Source organism: Adiantum capillus-veneris, chromosome 24, assembly GCF_014529385.1.
Source record: "Adiantum capillus-veneris isolate H3 chromosome 24, ASM1452938v2, whole genome shotgun sequence".
NCBI lineage: Eukaryota > Viridiplantae > Streptophyta > Polypodiopsida > Polypodiales > Pteridaceae > Adiantum > Adiantum capillus-veneris.
In genome coordinates, this window is record NC_140954.1 from 70,369,331 (window position 1) to 70,386,868 (window position 17,538).

General features: G+C 41.8%; 1 protein-coding gene across 1 annotated transcript; it reads right to left on the bottom strand.

Moving 5' to 3' along the window:
• Window positions 1-7,372: 7,372 nt before the first annotated feature.
• LOC147426557 (respiratory burst oxidase homolog protein F-like) lies at window positions 7,373-17,088 on the bottom strand. Its single transcript, XM_086498904.1, has 18 exons — window positions 16,499-17,088; window positions 16,176-16,218; window positions 15,947-16,062; window positions 15,005-15,823; window positions 14,665-14,824; window positions 14,493-14,541; window positions 14,268-14,381; window positions 13,646-14,068; window positions 12,772-13,158; window positions 10,654-10,749; window positions 10,023-10,138; window positions 9,567-9,669; window positions 9,427-9,497; window positions 9,084-9,252; window positions 8,752-8,970; window positions 8,415-8,543; window positions 8,262-8,340; window positions 7,373-8,029 (listed from the first exon to the last, which is right to left on the bottom strand). The coding sequence occupies exons 1-18, from the start codon at window positions 16,653-16,655 to the stop codon at window positions 7,920-7,922; spliced, it is 3,360 nt and encodes a 1,119-aa protein (XP_086355030.1). The 5' UTR covers window positions 16,656-17,088; the 3' UTR covers window positions 7,373-7,919.
• Window positions 17,089-17,538: the final 450 nt, after the last annotated feature.

A 17,538-nucleotide genomic window follows, 5' to 3' on the forward strand; every position in this document is an offset into this window, starting at 1 on the left:
TGCTCAAGGAGGTAGAAAATGATGTAGAAAGTGCTCAATTTGAGGCAAATTTCACTAAGTTAATGTTTTTGCAGTCAAATCTTGATGGAAAGTATGTTGTAGTTCATGATTTTTTGAATTGTCTTGATGAGGAGAATGTTGCAACATCACAAAGGTAGCAAAAGCCAAGTTTGTCACATTTTGAGGTCAAAGCAGTACATATGCAAAGTTCTTTGGATGAGATTTTTCTTCATCCATTAGTGCAAAATCAAATGGTTAACCATTATGTTATGATTTTAGCAGATGATCATTTGGATTTTTTTATTGAGTGCAAAGTGACAATAATGTGCAAGCAAATTTTAGTAATCTGAGTTTTTAACAATCATCTTTTAGTGTTCTCGATGTTTATGCAATGAACCAAATGAATTTGATTTTGTCAAAGATTTTTTAAGTTGATTATAATTGGCTATTTTTTAAGTTGATTATAATTGGTTGATTGATGATGGATTTGAATTGAAGCAAAATATAAGGGAAGAAAATGAGAATGTTGAGTTTTGGGCAAAAATTCAAGAAAGATAAAAATATCAATTTGTTGAAGATTTTGGATCTCAAATTGTTTCTAAAGTGGTTAATCCATATCTAGAGATATTGAGATGTTGAAGAAGTATTGTTTGTTAGTGGAAAACTTTGTTTTCAAAGTTGAGCCTCTTTTGAAGTAAACTCTAATTGTTTTGAGATTATATTGGTGGATGAAGCTAATTTTAGACATGTTTATGATCTCTATGAGCATGTGCTTACAATGTGAAGGTGCAAATATTCCTCATGTAAGATCTTATTAAAATCAAGATGTTAAGGCTATTGTTCATCATTCAATTATTTTTATTGCATTTGGATAAGATTTTGCAAGATCACTTAAAGTGGGAATTTCTTATCCCTAATTTTAAAAATTCATGTGGATTTGACAAAGAAGTGATCAAAAGGTTATGCACACACTTATGGGATTGATTATGAGGAGACATTCAACCCAGTAACCAAGACGGTTATCGTTCATGTGTTTATTGCAGTGGTTGTAGCTTTAGGATGGGTGTTGGAACAAATGAATGTAAAGAATGCTTTTTTGAATGGAGACTTGGAGGAAGCTGTGTATATGGAGCAGCCGCAAGGTTATGCAAATATGAGTCTACATGGCCTTGTATGCAGGTTAAAGAAAGCATTGTGTGGGTTGAAGAAAGCACCTAGAGTCTAGTATGAGAGAATTGTTGTATTCCTCATTTCATTGGGCTTTGAGATGTCATTCACTGTATGTGCAAAAGAATCAAGCCAAAATTGTGGTGATATGGATCTATCTGATTGACTTGATTGTTGGAGGTGATAATGTGGTTGAAGTAGAGGGTGTACAAGCTCTACTTATGCAAGATTTTGAGACGAAAGACTTGGGGGACTTGTGAGATATCTTGGGCATTGAAATTGTTCACACAGAATAGGGTGTATGGTTGTCACAAAGACAATATTCTTTACATGTTGAAAAGTATGGCATGGCTAATTGTAAGTCAATTGTGATGTCTTTAGATCAAAATTAAAAGTTGGAGAATGATGTAGGTTAAGTACTTGAGAATACTACGATATACAGGAAGATTGTGGGTAGCTTGATCACTTATGCAGTCCTCCAAGAAACCACACTTGGATGCAATGAGGTGCATGTTGCACTATGGGAGTGCTACTTTGGATTATGCATTCTTTTATAGGGCTGATGTGGAATTGCAACTTTATGATTACATAGATGCAAATTGGGCTAGTAGCACATACGATCACAGGTCTACCAACGCATTCATGTTTTCACTTGGGAGTGTTGCTATCACATGGAGTGGTAAGAAGCAACCTACAATTTCTCTTTTGAGTAAAGAGACAAAGTACAGTGGTGCTACAGTGACGACATGTGAGGTAGCATGGTTGGGGTTTCTACTTCAGGACTTTGGAGTCTCGGGGGGTTCACCATTCAGTACCCCCCTATATGACGTGCGTTCACGGGGTATTTGAAAAACCCCTCTTTTAACATGTCAGAATGAATAAAATGACCCCTTATTTTAGGAAATTTTTCCAAAATTGAATATTAAAATCCCTTATTTTAATTTATCTCTGTTAAATTGCCTAATTTTTTTGTATTTTAAAACCCCTCCTTTCGAACTCACGTTATACATTAACATGATTACATAGTGCACCCCCCGAGTTTTGAGTACAGGTGTAGAGGCCTATTGTCATCTATTGTGACAACCTCAGCAACATATAGTTAGCACGAAACCCACTCACTTCATGCTAGAACAAAGTACATTAAGGTGTATTACCACTTATCAGAGAGAGGGTCTTCATATAGGTGACATCGACCTTGAGTACGTGGAGATGAATGAGTAGGTTGCAGAAGGCCCTTGAAAGTGGAAAATGTGTGGTGATTTCGAGTGATGCTTGGCATACGGGACATGGCATTGAGCTTGAGGGGGAGTGTTGAGATGTCAAGCTCAACGTGTACAACTTGTGGATGACTATCAATGATAGTCATCATCATTGGTACGCCTTGGTGGATACACATATCTTCGCGAGTGATACTATAGTTGTACTACACCGAGTTGGTCTACCTACCGAACATATGGCACATTTATCCATTCACCTCACACACTAGCGGTTCACACAAGACCATTGTACGTGATTTCCCCTTTATGTTTTTATTTTTCCCTTATGTTTTGTATACCTCTTATTTTGAGTTAGTGAAGCAGAAGAGAACATGTTTTGCCTCCATGTGTGTGTGTGTGTGTGTTTTCTTTGGGGGGGGGGGGGAAGGGGGCACGCAAACGCGTGTTCTTGCAAGATCTCAAGCTCTCTTCTTCTTCTTCTTCTTCTTCTTCTTCTCCTCTCTCTCTCTCTCTCTCTCTCTCTCTCTCTCTCAACGAAAAGTTTCACATTTTGTCCTTTGTTGAGGTCTATATCGGGGTGGCTATTATGGTAAAAACAATATGGTGCATCCTCCTCATCAATAACGCTATTGGAGCTTCTTCATTCAATTGACTTTCACCTGTGATAACACCTCGTTGTGCTCATTGCAGACTTGGCATCACTCATAGGATTCCCTTCACCATAGATTTTGCAATTACCTTCAAGATCAATTTCCTCTCCAATTGCCTCTAGCGTCCATTTTCCTAAAGCTTTGCTTTTCTTTAGATTGACATAATTCTTCAATTTTTTTTGTCAAGCCCTCAATAAACCTTGACAAGACCCACTTGTGTATTGGGAAGAAGGCTACTATGGCTAGGTGGTTGGACATGGCCAACCACCCACACCCTTATTAACACATAATTCTATACTCTGTGGCTAATAGAGATTAAGGTGATACACATTGGTATGCATGTGCTCCACCACTAGCTTGCTCTCTCTCTCTCTCTCTCTCTCTCTCTCTCTCTCTCTCTCTCTCTCTCTCTCCCCTTTCAACTAGTATGAGAGATGTGATTGCAATGGTGTTGTCGACGGAGTGAAGAGGCACAGTGCTCGGTGAAGAAGATCAAACATTTTTCAAGAAGAAGTTCAAAATTTGAGCTAGAGTATGAAGCTAGAGCTTGTGTAGATCTCGAGGAGTAGGCTCTTGGCTGATTCTGTCAGAGTCATTTTTCTGTTTTTGTGCTTCAAAACATAGTTTTTTACATGTCTCTCTCTCCAAACATCTGTGATCCAATGGTCTATCCGAGGGTCTTGGTACATTTGAACATGTTGGTGTAATCAAATTTCTAAAGTTCTCTACATAGAATTTTCTATCAAAAGGTCGATTTTTTTCTTTTAGGTCCCAAGATATATTTTCTAGTATATCTCTCTTATACAAATTTGGATAGGCACGATCCAGGAGTTTAGTTTGGGGCAAGCAAAGTATCACATTGCTAGAATGTGTTCGTCATTCTTGAGTAGCTTTTTGCACCCAATATAAATATTATCCCACCCAACACTTGGATGCATACAGTTCTTTGGGTTTGTGGATATTGTTTTGTCATTTTAGCACATCGCATTGAACATCTAGAAATTTCCATAAAGAGACCAATCCATACATGTGAAGTAGAAAGTTCTTACCTTTTCTATATGTCTTTTGGGCTAGCTTTTGTAGCTATGTTTCAGTCCCTTTTTTTACCTTCCTTGCTCACTTGATCAGGTCGTTAATTGTTCGAACTTGAACTATTAGAAGTGTAGCTCTACTTATAACTTCACTGTTTGCAATCTAAAGTTTCCAATAATAGAAAGGGGGAAGGAATAATGTTCTTCAAAATTGTCAAAATTTCATATCAATTAACAATAATAGTAGTAAAAATTATAAGAAGCGTGATTTTCTAGATGTTTTGACTGCAAGAGTCTCTACTATTGGGCAGTGTTAGAGAGAAATGAGGTCATCTAGTTTTCGCAGTGGGCCAACATGCCATGCATTTCCATCCCTCTAGGGAGAAGAATGCTACAAAGAAATTGGCAAATATTGAAGGGGTTAACAAAATAACGCCTCTTCAAGAGCCGACAATGCATCTAATCAATGCTCACATATCTTGCTTTGTAGTATTAATTTTTCGATAAAAATGAAAATTCTTGATTGTAATTTTGCTGGACCATCATTTTCAAGGAAAAAATGGGCATTTAGGTTTATACCTTAGCGTTCGGCATATATTTGAGTTGTATCCTTAGTTCCACCTTCAATCAAGGGCAAGCCGGAAAAAAAAAAAGTTCCAACAGTGCGACAAACTACAAATGCGGCCTCCGGGCATTGAGGGGGTGGGATCTATGGTGAGATGAAGGAGAGCCGTAGATCGTGACAAAGTAATCTCGGGTACCCGAGATTCCTTTGTACCTGAGATCACTTTGCACCCGAAATTACTTTGCGGTCGACCCTCGAACCCTTGACCTCACCTTTGCGACTCCCATGTCCTATCAACGAGCACCCGCGTGTTTATTGTGATTGTATGGGCCCGAGATTCCTCTTATACAAAATGTGACCAAAAGTAATCTCGGGTACAAGTAGTAATCTCGGGTACCCGAATACCCGAGATTACGTTTTGCACCTGAGATGCGGTGCCGACAAGATCTACAGTGCTCAATGCTCTCACCATAGATCCCATGCCGCATACCCGTGTAATATAGTCCTGAGGAAGGGCACCCCGCATGTGCGACAACGACCCTAAAGTCAAATGCACAAAAGTAGATTTGTGAGTGCAAGAGCATTATGTACGAGGACATTAAAGTGAGGTTGTGGGGAGTTGGTGGAAGGCGCCAAGTGGCACGTAAATCTGAAAGCTGGTGTGAGTGATAAATGCTGATAACGTGCATGAGGAGTCGATGACCCATGAGTCATGACTCATGAGTCGTAAGGACTAAGGAACTCCAAAAATAAATTGATAAAAATAACGATAAATTAATAATACGCAACACGCGTCTGATTTTATTTTTTTTGCGGCTGACGTATGTGCTTACATCACCAATCAAACCCATTAAGACGGGAAGGGTACAAGTCAGACTAGCATTCAATGAAGCTTTCTTTCCATGGGGCGCAGTCACACGTGCAATTTGGACCATAATGAGAGCATGCCCCTTGGCGCTATCACAAGAAGATTTTAGAACTATTCTCATATAGGAAAACGGAGTCTTTTTTAATGTTTTTCATACAATACATAACATCATGAGCTTCTGCTTGAGAGGCATACCTAGCTAGGTACGATTGGGGGCAAGGGACCACCGGTCCCCACCATGGGGGTTGGGGGGCCGGTGGTCCCTTGCCCACAATTGTACCCCATGGGGGGGCCGGTGGTCCCTTGCCCTCAAGCGTACCTAGCTAGGTATGTGGTGCCTCCCTCACAGAAACTCATGATGTTAAGGTAAGTCACAATGTGCGAATTATTGTGAGAATTTGTCCGAAACTTCTTATATATGACCCATGAGTCACAACTGCATACCAAATTTGAAATTATTTGGAGCCAATCTCTTCTTGTGTTCTTAAAGAGCAGGTAAAGTGTGAGTATGTTTGTCTTCTTTCTACCCAACTATGCTCTCAATTGAGCAATTGTCCCCAGACATGAGATGGCTATCAGTTACTTTGTTGCATAACCAGGCCACAATTGCAATAGATATTTGTTACATGTAACAATGCAAGTCTTTTTGCAACTATACCCATTTTGGCATAGTTGCACCAATTATATCTTATTGCTAATTGGTGCCTACATGCCCACATCCAATGCAAAGAGTAGGGGTAGAGAAGGGAGAATGTAGCTCTGTCAAAATGGTGGAAGGAAATGGGAAAGCCTTTTGACATACTCATGTTTTGCAAGCACAAGCCCTGAATGAGAGCAAGGGGAAAAGGGAAGCACCTGCCTAACTTAGCATATATGATTTAGAACCACCCAGGCCAATCTTACCGAATTTCGGTCTGGGAATGGACAGGCAAACCAAACAAGATTTGCATATGATGTTTGGGTTCAAAACAAAAAATTTGTACTTTGGTAATGCACTCTAGGAACTTTAAACACGTGCATAACATGTTATGGCCTTTTGCTTGGTCACTCACTAGCTAGCAATGAGTTCATTCTAAGCATCAGCTCTCTACAGCACATACGATGAGGCTCATGGTAACTATTCAGTTAAATTCTGGGTTGGTTCATCACCATCAATCTTCAAAATAAGTGATTGTAGAGCAAGCTTTCGTTTTTTATCTTCCATCAGAATGAACTGTAAGCTTATGAGCAATGCCTGTTGTCATGGTGCGCTTCGATCTTACAAAAGCAGTCTAAGTGCAATCGTATAATGTCCCACCAAATTTATCGTCTCTTAAATTTTAAGCTCCCTTCACTTGTTCAGCATTGTGTTTCAGGTTATGATATAACATTAAAACTGAGCCATCAGAGAGAAAGAGAGAGAGAGAGAGAGAGAGAGAGAGAGAGGGGCTCAAACTGTGGGCCATTGCCATGCATACATGTGAGCTTGGGTTTATAATACCATGCACTTAGATAATTAACATTCCAAGCTGGTGAACAGTTTTCTCAATATTAGTTTTCAAATAACCATCAAATAGGAAGCTTCGACGGTATCAAGGATAAGTCCCAGCAAAGACCGCTATTTTCATCTAAAGAGAATAGGTATCACTTTGGCACATAGACATAACACTGGTACATGTTGGCAAAACTTTGGACAAGGCCTTAGGCCTTCTCAAGAAAAGGGTTCCAAGTTCAAGCTCACATAGCCAAGGTAATTTCTTGGAGCAATATTTTCAACAGTAAGGTTCAGCCATGGCCAAAGATTTTGGTCATGAGAGTAGACAAGCTTCACAGAAGAGAGGCATTACTTTTCTTTCAAATATTGGACAAAAACGCAAACAAAAATTCCTTCAGAATGGCTGTAAAAGAAAAAAATCATCATCATTACTAAGAATATAAAGAATTTTTTGGGGTTGATATATATAGTCTGGTTAACAGTAAGATTGTGAGTTGTCTCAGCTCCATAAGAATCAGGTCTCTCGAGTGTTTCCTCTTTCTTTGGGGAAGGCATACCCCTGTGTATTTTTTACACTCAACTGGAGGCCTCCCCATATATATACAATGTTCCCTCAGAAAAAAGAAAATGGCACCATATGTAAATAAAGCTCCGTACCGACCGATGGGAGCTGCGAATTTCGACAAAAAAAAAAGGAGAGATCAGGCATATCAAGAGCCAACTTCTGACTCTTTTCTCCACAGCAAGGTTGCTAGCCATTACTAGAGAGTGGAAAGAGAGGCTACCACCTACTATTCACTCTAAAAGCTCAAGGTCAGCTCTCAAGGCAGTTGTGTTTTTAGTACAACCGATCCCTGTCAAAAAGGGCCCCATTAGTAGTTCAAGGTTCTGAACCATTCTTTTCTTGAGGCTCCTTTCCTTTGTAGAAACACACTCCTTGCTGCTTGTCAGAAGTTTTCCTTGTGGAACTCAAATCTGGTGGTGGAGACTTGGTTGTAATCCCGCACTAGATTGTCCAGCTCCTTGGCAAGTAGGGATGGTCCGCAGTAGAATACCCCTATTAGTCAAACAAGTCAGTCCACTTGCCTTTAGATAACCATCATGTTATAAGCGGTACAAGCTCAACAAGACATCCCTTGACCTCCCTTGTTAATGATTATGCAACACAAAAATTCACCATGAGTCTTTGCAAGTAGCTTGTTTGCCAGTCAGCAATACCAAGAGAACCTACTAGAAGATGAGGAGTATATGTGTAATCAGACTAATTCTCCACAAGGAACCAGACATACCTATTCTTGCCCCCTTATGGATGGTTGCCAGCCGTGAGAAAACCTTCTTCCAGTTAGGTCTAGCAAAGTGAGTCCTCACCTGCCATAGAGCACATAAGGATTAACAGCTTTGCACACAAGGTCCTCTACAAAAAGGCACTCTTGAGAATTTACCCTGGTCCCCGAGACAATGTCCACGCCGTTCTTGGCATGATGCAAAGCTTGAACCATGGTGATTAGTGCTGAGCGAGCATCGCCCTCCTCATAAACACTTGTTAGATAGTTATGCATCTCTATCACACCCTGCAACAAGGCAAAATTAGAGGTTATCATTATGGAAATTTGCAAAATCCAAGCTCTTATTTCAAAGGAGCACACCCCCCCCTCCAACATCAATTGAAAGTTATGGACTCACGGTAGCCATCCACAAGGCTATATAAGCATCCACTCCATCATGCACAAAAGACAGCCTGAACTCTTCGTCATAGCTAGAAAGAAAACAAAAGCTCACCCTGACATCTTTCTCTGCAACTTCATTCATTACTCCCTTGAACCACTCAAATGAGCCTTGCTCCCTTGTTACCCAATAGAAGTAGGCATTCGAGGGGCAGAGAGCCTTCCTCTTCTTCTTCGAACCTGAGCTCTCCAAACTCTTGGACGAAATGCTGGACTCCAAAGAGCTTATGCTAGAGTTCGAGCTTGAGCTTGAAGTGGAGCTCGTGCTTGAATCCTGCATGGTTACATCAAACCAAATGAACATTGGGTTACCACCTATACATCAGTTGAACGCATACTGGGTTGGTAACATGATGGAGCTAAAATGCATCAAGGGAATACACTCACAGGAATAGAGGGTTGCTGGTCCGCAAATCTGATATTATTCAACATATCCCGCAAAATGCTGATGAATGGTGTTGCTCCAATACCAAGCCCGACAAGAAGAAGCACATCATACTTCTTATAATCTTGTGCTGGTGCTCCGTATGGACCGTCAATTCGCAGCTTTGGAAACCTAGAGAACAATAAATTCGGAGTAAAACCACATCAATAGTAAGACCTGGCTTCAGCATATTTTGATAAGTTTATTTCATCTGAAATGTGTGCAATCCACACACATAATTTACATACCACTTAATTTTGACACATCCAAAATTAAGAGTCAGATCAAACAAATTCAGAGGGGTACCTATATTCATTGCCGAACTTGCACTCTGCTCTCAGCAACCCACTCTTGCCAGCTATTGGAGGCTCCATGATCTATATTACCCTTGGGTATTAAGGCTCAGATACATGCATGAACACTCTTGGCTATAATTGAGCAAATACCTCAGAAAATATTCTTTTCATTTCTAGAGTCCAATCACCGAGAGTACGTATATGCACTGTCAACACACCATCTCCAGGAGCCGACGTAAGAGAAAAAGGGTGCCTGCAGTATGTAAACTCTTAGCAGCAGCCTATGGACCACCAGCTATTATGTTGCTACAAGCATGCATATTGATAGGGATCAAAGCACACACATGGGCGGTCCATTGTGTGAAAAATCATGATTGCACAAAAATGTACCTCATTGCCATGCATAAATATCCTCTTGATTTACTTGGAAAGTCATCAGTATAATAATCTGACATATTCTTCAAGAAATGTCAATGTTTATGTACGTCTAGTAGGCTCTTTACCATGAGGTCGCAATAAGTTAGCAGAAATGCATGCCCCAAACACCACTTTGGAATAAAACTTGGAAATCAGATCTCTTGTCCAAAAAGAAGGCTATTATCTTACCATTCAAATGGTGACACATCAGGACACTGCAGAAACATGTACATTCCACTTTTGTACTTGAAGCCTGGAGGTTTGGTCATGGAAAGAGCCAGCACGTTACCAGCATATATGGCAGCCTGCAAGCGCCATAAATAACACAAAGATGTGTGATAACATGAAAAATGGCAATCCACCCCTTTGAAAAAACTCATGATACACTACAATTGGAAAGGAATTTGAACAGCCAAGCACAACAAACTTTTCTCTTTGAATTTCCAGTGTCTGTCTTAATCATTTGAATACAAGCATAACATTCGATTGACATCAAGGAATGAGCCAAACAGAGAGAAGAAATCTGAGAAAGTGACAGTATTGTAATGAAGCTACAACTAACTTTGGGGTAAGCAAAAAAATACTATTTGTGCAACACCTTCCTCACCTAATGGTACAATTATGAACTTGCATTTGAATGGAGATCAGCACTGCTTTGAAGTATTGCAATATAATACTTATGCGCGATCCATTCATATGCACAGTCTTTCTTTCTGCTTTGCAACTTTTGAACGAACTTTTCTTATCAAAGCATAGATTTGAAGACCTGATATGAGCATTTTGGGAGACAGGACATCCAGAGGATAGAAAGGGGTCTCACCTTCACTACCGTCACGGTGTAATAGCCGGCCCTGAATGACCTCAGAACACGCTCTCCTGTGTACAACAAGATTGGTATTGCCAAATACATCCAAGCCTGCAATGCAAAGCACCAAAATGTGCAGGTAAATTTGTCAAGAAGAAGAACTCCAATCCTCTTTAGGGTGTTGCGCATAGAGCCAAGCCAGCTTATTTGTAAATTATAGTATCTTAACACTTCACAACATCAATGACATGAGGCAAAATTGCACTTTCTTAGTTCCCCAAACAAGGTATGAGCTAAAGTGAGAGTTTTCAAGTTTCAACACCAATAAGAGGAATTACTGAGCAAATTTAAACACGTTTTGAAACTTCGTATTCTACAACCTAATTTTCTAGACAGGAAACAAAAAAAAAAATGCCATCTCGGACAAAAGCTGCCAGGACGTTTCAACTCAATGCCATAGATGCAAACATGAATGTTAATCATGTTTCACAACCTGTAATGTAAACTACTTAAAACCTATAAACCCTTGTAGCTGGGCGTTTTGAACCCTCTTTTTCTTGGTCTTTGCACTAGAGAATCCTTAGCATTTTGTATTGAGAAGAGGTGGTTTGTACTGACACATTTTGGGGCTGAAATGTTTTGCAGTCACACCAAGATTCAACCCACTAGAGTACCTGCAAATCTGTATATAGTTAGTTCATAACTAAAACTTATTTCATCAAGCCAACAAATAGAGTTTCTATCACACTTCCTCGGGACGCTAGCACTTGCAACAAGGCGCAAGTTACAAATGGTTTAATTTAGAGAGAGAGAGAGAGAGAGAGAGAGAGAGAGAGAGAGAGAGAGAGAGAGATCATACTAATGCCCTGTAGACGACAAAGTTGGCCTGAAGGACAAAACAATACATTCTTTTTAGCATATTGCATTTGGGTGCCAAAGGCATGCCCTTTTCAATGCATTGTTTAATTTTTGTCAACCTGCAGATGACAAGCAACTTTACTTCCTCCCAGGTCCAAGAGGGAGTACGACGGACTGAACCATCAGCCATTCAGCTCATTACATCGGCTGAGGATACATCCCTTTTGATACATTGCACTCTCCCAATGCAAAAGCATGGCCTTACTACTGGGGGTTCCATTGGCTCCTCTGCCGATCCAGTGGAACCCTCAATGGCCAATGTCTCCCCTCGTGCTTAAGCTATGGTTCTCGTAGAGACTCTCTCTCTCTCTGACCCTTCCAGCCTTCCTGATGAAGCTTTTCCAAAAAGGCTGGTAGGGTAAAGTGTGGAACCAATGGGAAACTGGTTGCTCAACAATTGATGCAACACGTGCACAGCTGGAAAGAAGGAAGCCCATTGGCGCCAGTAGGCCGGACAAATCAGTGGCCTTGGACTGGGCGACCAGCAGGCCACCCAGGCTCCCAGCCACAGCAGAAAGTTCTTGCCACGTATGTACACACCTCAGTTTAGATGCAGCAGGCCGGCTGGGGGGTGGCCATGTGCAGAGAGAGAGAGAGAGAGAGAGAGAATTCGTCATGATGTTAGCCATTCGCCCAAACGTGACAAATCGTGCATTTAAGCGTTTACGTCTCTCTCTCTCTCTCTCTCTCTCTCTCTCTCTCTCTCTCTCTCAACTCTAATAACTATAAAAACTGAAACCCGGAGTTCCCGCACAAGTTGATGAGTTCAATACCCATCTGCCGCGGGTCGTGAAAGAGTGGAATACCACCCTCCCCCTCTCCCTCTCTCTCTCTCTCTCTCTGCCTCTACGCGCGCAAGTGAGCAGCTATGACGGGACAAACGGGCCGTTAAAAGTACAGACTCCAGGAGGGTGAGAGTGTCAACGAATCTGTGTGTGTTTTCGCGCGCCCATGTTTTGCTTGGCTTAAGTAGTCAAAAATCTGTGCTTGTTTTGCTTGGCGTTGTGGGCCTAGTCAGCTAAGAGTGCGACAAATGTGGGTATTCTTGTGTCTTCAATTTGGGCCAGGTCACGAGAGAGAGAGAGAGAGAGAGAGAGAGAGAGTGTGTTGGCATTGTGTGTTTGTGTGTGGATCATTTCACTTAGTCGTGGATATTTACAGCAGATATGTTCAAAACATAGACAATTGCAAAGCAGGAGAAACAGACAAAATTACCGTTTTCTGCCTCCAGTCATGGGTGAGGTAAAGGTAGAGGGAGTGAACAATGAGCAGCACATAGACAATGGTGAACAGATGGTGCGAGTACCAAAAAGCATTAAAGCCTGTCATTCTATGAAGAGGCCAAGGCAGCTTCAGTTGGTTCCGCCGAAACCACTTAGATGCAAGCAAGAATGCAAAGAACATGAGCATCACCATAAGCAGCCCTGTTACTCCTTCGACTCCCTTCATTAAGCTCTTGTAGCTTGGCTTCACATGGTTGAATTTTGACCCCAAGTACTTCTCAAACTTCTCATCGTCGCAACTCGTCAGAAGAGGGAAATCACATGCCATGTGTGCTACTCCATGCAACAGCACTCCAGCGCATATAGCTACTGCAATTGTCTGCATAAACCATAAACAAAAACGAAAACCTTGATTATCTTCCGAAGAATATCACACTAAAGACATGATCTGTTCATTAGATTCTGCTTTGATCAGAAGAACATACACAAGTTGAATGAAACAATGCATTCCATGTATGTTCATGATAGTTTCATTCGTACTGTAGTTGCATTGTGGAAACGCAACGAGTTTGCCCACACATGTTATGAACATACGTAGGTATTGGGTGGCATCATTAAATTCAACTTCCCAAGCATTTTTTCGCAGTTATAGTGGCACATGGATTTCTATCATTAGCTTTGCATTTTCTCATAGATATGGCTCATGCATGTAGATAGTCAGCTTTGCCAATTTGAGACACAAACATTCTATCTGAAACACAAGCATTCTTTCTTTCTGCAAACGCGACATGCTCGTGTTACCCACAGGCTATAGCTTCAACTTGAGGTCCACCTTTAAACAAACCACAATGCAAATAGAAAGGCACCTTATGGAAGTTGATGTTATCATCAAAAGGGACAATGGAGCCCAAAATAGTTGAGCGTAGCCAGGTGATGGTGTTTCTGCACACAGGGAGTAAGATGAGAGCCATATTGAGCTTGAGTGTCTCCGCCGCACCTTTTGCCGCGCACAAGCAATAGCCCATCACATAGAATGACGATCTCTGCTTGTATTGGAAGAACTTCCATAAGAAAAGGCCACCCATGGCAAGCACCCAAAGCAGGACAACCCAATACCGCTGCCAGTTCTCATCCAACATGCGTACTGCTGCACGCGATGTCCGATAAACAATGTTCCGCCGATGTGTAGGTATCAAGGTCTGGCTTAGAGTTTGACTATAGTTGCTGAGCACATCTCTTGTGAAGCCTTGGCATTGCTGTCCTTGAAGTAGAGCTTCAAGTTGCCATAACTGTTGACAAAAGAACCTATTAAAGTAAATGCCTACAGAAGAAAATGTGTTTGAATTTGCATTAATTGAACTAGTTCTAGTAATCATAGGGGGGTCTATTGAATTCAGTCCTTCAGACATGAATCAAGCAATCAGCAAAGCCATCAATCCTTAACAACCCATGTTACTCTGAGAAAATGAACAAGTAATGGCAGTATACCTCTATGTAGCCTATATTGTCAGGATCAAGCTCCTCCATAATCAATGCAGCATACTCCTCCGCTTGATCTTTAAGCTTTGATAACTTGTTTGCAGAGGCACTCAATGCTATCACCTATAAGAGAGACAAGTGAGACTCCCACCACAAACTTTCTTACAGAAAACATGGTGCAAGATAGCAAGGCAATGAGGATGACTACTTATCCTACTTGCTCCCTGATCATACCTCTCGAACTTCCTCTTCCGTGATACGCCCATCCGCATTTTTGTCACACCTGCACACATTGGAAGATCAAAACTCGCATTCTGTTTCATGATCGAGATTCGAACAAACAAGAAGAAAAATGACATTTTAAAAAAAGGATAAGGGCAGTCATCACACACTTTTCTGGTCTTACATGTCAAAGAAGATCTGTAGGCGCGAGTCAAAACTCTGGTTGTTGATTTGCATCCAAAAGTCCTTAAGCTCATCCATAGAAATAGCTTGCAAAACCATGCCTCGCCTTCGTGACAACGCATCAAAAAGCTCTGTGGCAAATTCATCAGAGTCTTTCATACCTACAAGATGAAGACAGTCAGTGTTGTAGGAAGTGTCACATGTTCTGTAGGGCAAAGAGTACATATAGCCATAAATATAAAAAAAGTGGACATGCAAGTACAAAACTACATTGGCACAACATTCCTATACTAAACCAGCTCAAGTCTGGATATGGGCATAAAAAAAAGAGAAGCACTGACCAATACAAACTCCAAAATCTGCCCGCGCAAGGAGGTTATCTGTCGAAGCAAGGTTGTAGAAGCGATTTTCGACCTCTTGCCATTGGATGGACGCATCGGTGGCCTTACTGATAAAGCGAAGCCCTTCAAGAGCAAACTCTGCACTTGATTTGCATCGCTGTAAAAATGCTCTCTGAGACAGACTGGAGGAGCCAAGCCGAATAGATGAAGGCACCCGTGAAGGAGCTCGCGAGCCAGGACCTGAAAGAGAAAAGTCCAAATTTGAAGAGTTTCCTCCACTGCCATTTGCGAAACGTCTGAGCTCTTGAGAGAATTTGCTCATCCTTCGTGATGTTGATGATGTCCGCTTGAGAACATCTGTAGATAAATCCGTTGAAATCTGCTTGATGAGCCGTCCTGATGCATTTGATGCAGTCCTTACGATATTCATGAATGAGCTCCCACTTTTCTTTTCCCACTCCTGCGCGAGTATCCTGCATTCTGGATCATCCGATGTCGTTTGCACACTCCTCAACAAGATTGAATCATCTCTGACATCAAGAGTGACCTCAACAAGCTGATCAGCTTCTTCCCCTGCACGTGCCATCACATCCTCGAGCTTCCATGGGAGCTGCCCACCTGGCCCACTACAAAGATCTACACTTCCCAAATCAAACGCGAATGTGCGGTAGTCTTCTAGTTTCCCATTCCGGGGATGAGGATAGCATTCTTCAATAATCTGCCCGCTCCTAGGCGCTCCATACGGGTAGACATACTCCTCTATGTATCCACTCCTTGGCAGCCCCCCACTTGCCCCTGCCTTTCCTCTCATTGTCCAATCTTCATCATCACAAAAAGTTCAGATGCTGAATCTCTTGAGAGTATAGCCAGAGCCGATCTTTGATAAGAAGGAAGTGTAAGAAGTTTCTTGTTCTTTTGGCAGCTTTTCCAAATATATCAGACCTCTGGCTAGCAGCTGCTCAAGAGCAAAACAAAATTTATCACTTGGATTGTCTACTTGTTGGCATACATGAACAAGGTATCCAGACGATGGAGTTCTGTGTCGAAGTTCAAACCACCTGCTTTTAACAAGATGTTTGCGGCATCGTTTTCATTTCACAATTACTGGCTGGGCACATCTCTATGCTGTAGATGCTAAACAAGTCAAAAAACCAACCGCAAAGAGACCAACCTGTTGATTCTTTTATCCTGGCCTTGGTAGCCTTCACCAGAAGCTGCAAGTTTAAATCAAGGTTGTGGATGTGGTTCAGAGCTGAGGGTGCAATGGTAATCTACTCCATTGGCTCCTGCAATGATTTTCTTTATGTTTTCTTTGAGAGGCAATCACACTGGTGACTTTTAAGGTGAAAGCTTGAAAAGGTTAGGTGTTGATCTTCTCTTGCAGGTACACGAAATGAGCTTGAGCTCAGCAGAGGTCTGCCTCGATCCGATTATGAAAGCAGAGTTTAAATCAAGGATACTTGCATTTTGTGCTTAGCAAGGAGGAGCATTGACAGAGGGTGATGCACAAGGCAGAGAGCCCTCGGAATGCCGGTTTCAATGCTCGAAGCGCTCGCATCAGAAAAAGCAGAAAAATAGCTTGAACATTCACCCTGGGCAGATTAGGCTTGCTGCACCTGCACTCTGCAAAGGAAGCGTCTGTGTCGCTCATTCAAGGCCCAACAGCAGGGCCAGGGCTGACCTGTTTGCCAGCAAAGATCCCCTGCTCTTTCTGATACTGATAATGAGGCACTGCTTTGAGCAGGGAAGTAGAAGGAGCTGTCGTCTCACCATTACAAAAGCCTGCATATTCTAGCCCCTGCCTTAAGAGCCACACACTGCAAGAGCAAATGCTTGAGCCCAAAGCTGAATTCCTGAGCAAATCCTTTGCACATTGTTTTGCTCTCAACGCAACTCTGCAAATGCTGCTCTTGAAAGAAGCAAGAAGCTGCTAATGTTTAATATTTGACTGTGTGGGATTAAGCGCATCCTCCCCTCCCTTTGACGCTCCCTGCCTTGAAAATCCTGCTTAATGTCTACGCAATGACTCTTCCTATGGTTGACAGCTGCAAACAACGTGAAGAGAAAAGGGGGGGGGGGGAAGGGGGGGGGGGGGGTCTGTAGACGATGAATGAGCTGAGAGCTGAGATGATGGCTCTCACGTCTTGGCACATAGGCAAAAGTTTAGGTGTAGAGAGAGAAGGAAGAGAGAGAGAACACGAGTCACGACTGCAGCAATATTAATGAAGGCCCAAAAATCAGGTGAGGCTGGACGCCGCTAGAGAGAGGTACAGAGAGAGTGGCCAAAGAATAGAGAGAGACGCCCACAGACTCCAGCGAGAGAACCTAAATGCAGTTAATTATCTGCTTGCATACACACATACACAGCTCAAAGCGAGGTAGCTTCTTAATGCTCTTTGCATGATTGCTTTGCGCTTCAGCTTGCTGCATGCAAAACTGAACTGTAATTTTCTCTCTCAACAAACGATAATTTTTTAAAAACAATACCGCGCTTTAATTTTCAAAATGCGGTCTATATATATTTCAATTTTCGA

Bases quoted from the DNA above. Each gene is read 5' to 3' on its own strand.
- LOC147426557 (XM_086498904.1), bottom strand. From the start codon at position 16,655: ATGAGCGACACAGACGCTTCCTTTGCAGAGTGCAGGTGCAGCAAGCCT. The intron at 16,219-16,498 runs GTCAATGCTCCT...TTAAACTTGCAG, and splicing joins TGCCTTGTGCATCACCCTCT to CTTCTGGTGAAGGCTACCAA. The intron at 10,750-12,771 runs GTAATTTTGTCT...TTTGCATTGCAG, and splicing joins ATGACTGGAGGCAGAAAACG to GCTTGGATGTATTTGGCAAT.